This window comes from Notothenia coriiceps, unplaced genomic scaffold (assembly GCF_000735185.1).
Source record: "Notothenia coriiceps isolate Sejong01 unplaced genomic scaffold, NC01 NC01_scaffold00036400, whole genome shotgun sequence".
In the NCBI taxonomy this organism is placed as follows: Eukaryota; Metazoa; Chordata; class Actinopteri; order Perciformes; family Nototheniidae; genus Notothenia; species Notothenia coriiceps.
This window is the reverse complement of record NW_011369101.1, coordinates 1,010,067-1,013,185: the sequence shown is the minus strand read 5'-3', so window position 1 is coordinate 1,013,185 and position 3,119 is coordinate 1,010,067. Positions and strand designations below refer to the sequence as shown.

The 3,119-nt window shown below is 43.3% G+C and overlaps 2 protein-coding genes across 2 annotated transcripts in view; one reads left to right on the top strand and one right to left on the bottom strand.

The window, feature by feature from the left end:
* LOC104963762 (forkhead box protein P1-like) overlaps window positions 1-3,119 on the top strand; it is a 924,791-nt gene that overhangs the window by 46,854 nt on the left and 874,818 nt on the right. The window lies entirely within an intron of this gene.
* The window catches only part of LOC104963768 (cadherin-4-like), a 43,593-nt gene that overhangs the window by 21,459 nt on the left and 19,015 nt on the right, over window positions 1-3,119 (bottom strand). Inside the window, exon 4 of the mRNA XM_010792410.1 lies at window positions 2,948-2,951. Coding sequence (XP_010790712.1) covers window positions 2,948-2,951 — 4 coding nt within the window. The remainder of the gene's footprint in view (window positions 1-2,947; window positions 2,952-3,119) is intronic.

The window sequence follows — 3,119 nt, the reverse complement described above, 5'->3', positions numbered from 1 at the left end:
ACAAGTTTAGACCCAGTCAGACCATAAGTCTAGACAAAACGTCAGGGAATTCTCTAAACATACTCTTTTATCTCTCCAACACAAAAGTTGAACGTCACAGAAGTGGCCCTACTGCTATTGGGCCAACTCCACCAATCAGGAGGAGACAGCCACGGACATTGCCGTTCGAAAGCGCTGGAGACGCTGTAGTACATATGCCAGGCCTGTAGATGGTGCTGTTCTCACAGAATCAGCCCATGCAAAGACAGTGTTAAATTGAGCGAAATGAGGAATGGCTAAAATGCATGATCTGTTTGGTATTTTGAAAAATAAAAAGTATAAATATGCCTTATATAGGTATGGTCCTACACTATATTATTCAAATATAGCATGATAGATCCACTTTAAAGATCCTTAGTTCCACATGACAAACACGCAGTAAACCCACTCCTGATAGCAATGAAGTCAAACATCTGAGTCCCGTGAATAACCTCCACCTTCTCCCAGATGTCAGCTTTCCAGCACCAGAAAGAACCCGACTTGTTTTCAGCTTGACTGTCAAGCATTTTCAAAAGTTGTCATTGGGGAGCCAAAAGGTTTTGATGAACTAAAACAAGCCACAAAACTCAAACCATGAAGACAGACTAAATGTTTTCACCTGACTGTGACATTATAGCAGCTACCCAAGAGACAGTGGAGTTGTAATATTCCCTCCACCTACGGGAGGCAAAAGAAATGAGAAAAGTTTACATCTTTCAGTGGGCGGTGGAGTAGCAGCGGCGGAGCGGGCGTGATTGGCAAGTAAAGATGTAAAATCTATTTTCAGATGTCGTGATTTATCACAACTAAAGTGCGCCGTCTTGCAGATCTGTAGTCAAACCCTGGGCCCCCCCATGCGGTACATCCACAACCCTTGAAACTCTTTTGAAATACAGCCCCCACAGGAATGCTCATAACTAATTCAATTTACATGCTGCTGTTTTTAAAACACTGCAGGTACAATGTGACTTTCCTGAAAAGGCTTCTTTTTTTTTTTGCCGCAGTTGGAAATGAATTTCTCTGCCTCTGCAGTTCTCTGTTTTAACAAAAGCCCACACAGTTCCCTCTGACAGCTCGCTCTCACAAAAGGAAACCACTGCGACTCAAGTGTGTGTGTGTGAGTTTGCGTGTGTGCGCGTGTCGCTGTGTGTGCTCAGACATGCGAGGGACCCTGAGTGAGAGAATTAAACAGACAGTCAGAAAGTAAGAAGAGGGACATGGGAGTGTGTGACACCGGCTCTTTGCATATACGATTAAAACAGCTGATGCATAAATGGCTATGGGTGTCATCGACTTCCTGTGTTCCCATGGGTGTGTGTGTGCATGGGGGTGAAGGTGTTGTCAACCTGTATTTGTGTGCGTCAGTGCTGCTCATGTTTCACTTTTTAAACACCACACCCTGTTATCAGATGCACTTATGTTGCTGAAGGTAACCATGTCACATTGTTAGTAAACTGTTGTATCCATATGGCAAACATCCACCCACAACGCAGCCCACCTTATCGCACTTTTATTTTTATTTCGTCTGGATATAGAAAGTCTTTCGGCAGTTTTACATGTAAAGGATCATGTGTTGTTGTTTTTCCAAAGGTTGTCTCGGATTATAAAATATTTCCTCACTGATATTTAATTCTATCGACACAACACCTCACTAGCATATCGCACAATAAGCTTTTGCTCCACGTTATGGCTTGAATGTTGCTGCATTTGCTGCCAGTGTGAGTGTTTTGTTTTTTTGCACATCGCCGGCCCTCCCTCTTATCTCTGCATTAGCCTGCTCTCATGGGCACGGGCATGAGGAGGCTTGAGGAATGAGAAAGGGGAAAGAGGCAAGATAAAGAGGGAGAGCGGGAGCAGAGCAGAGCGGATGCAATTAAAAGACTGGGTCACAGATCGCAGTGCCAGGCATCAGTGTGATTAATACACCACCATTCAGCCCGGGAGCTTTTCTCCTCTGTGTGGATGTCTGTGTGAAGTGTGTGTGTGAAGTGTGTGTGTGTGTGTGTGTGAATCCTGTAAGCATACCGCAGCTAGGGGGCAGTGTGTTTCAATTTGGCTACCCTAAGGTGTGGCTAACGCTAACCCTGGGTCACGTTTGAAGTTACTACGGCCAAATTTTTGCATTTGTTTAATTCCAGCCACTGCCGGCCAGTCGCTTAGCTTCGGACGGGAACCTGCTGCCGAAAGACACTAAGAGGTCTAAGATGTCTACCGGTCAGGCGCCTCCGCACCTTTTTGGTATGGCCTTCATTTGTTTTCCTGCCACGTTGCCCTTCCACAAAGGCTACCCCTTTGTTTTATGAATTTTTTATAATTTACTTTGTTAGAGTGAGAATTTTAAGTGTTGAAAAAATCATACTTTAATTTGTAAGTATTTGCATATTATACATAAGTGTACAAATATTGAGACAATGTATAAGTTGCGTTGCTTGTCTTTCTCGCAATCCCGTCTTAATCCTCCTTAAGGTTAGAGCAATCGCAAACACGTGACAAAACTTTAACCGGCGAGATTTAAATGGGAAGAGCCCATTTTCGGTGCGAGCGGTGAACGTCCTACTCTTATCTGTTGTTTTATTAGTTAGGAAGTTGAGCCTTCAAACTTTTTACTATATAAAACCACGAAAAAAAACGAAGACGGGTTAACGCAGACACAACACACACCACTGACCAGTGAAGGACAACTGCCTGTTGCAGTCGATTTGATCGACGGTGACGTGGTGTCGGTGCCCCGGGCTAGTGTATCCCAGTGCGGGTTAGTAATTTCGGAAACTACGGCAAGTTCACGTAATTAAGACCGTGTCCTTCTAATACAAATATCCGAATTTGCGCTATTTGACTTAATTAACAACATACAATAAAAACCTGTGTAGACTGTGTAGCTGAACCAACTCCGTGGGGGACGAGACCTCTAAACAAAATGAATTTTGACAAAACTTTCGAGTTATAAATCAAACGCTTTTATAGATGTTTGCGGCTTATACGGAAAGGAGGGACAATGGAGAATAATTTACACATCTAAAAAAAAAAACGGAAGACTTGTTTGACTTAAATACCGTTCTGTTCCCGTCTAGTAAAGATTTTGGAAGTAATATCCAAGTGGC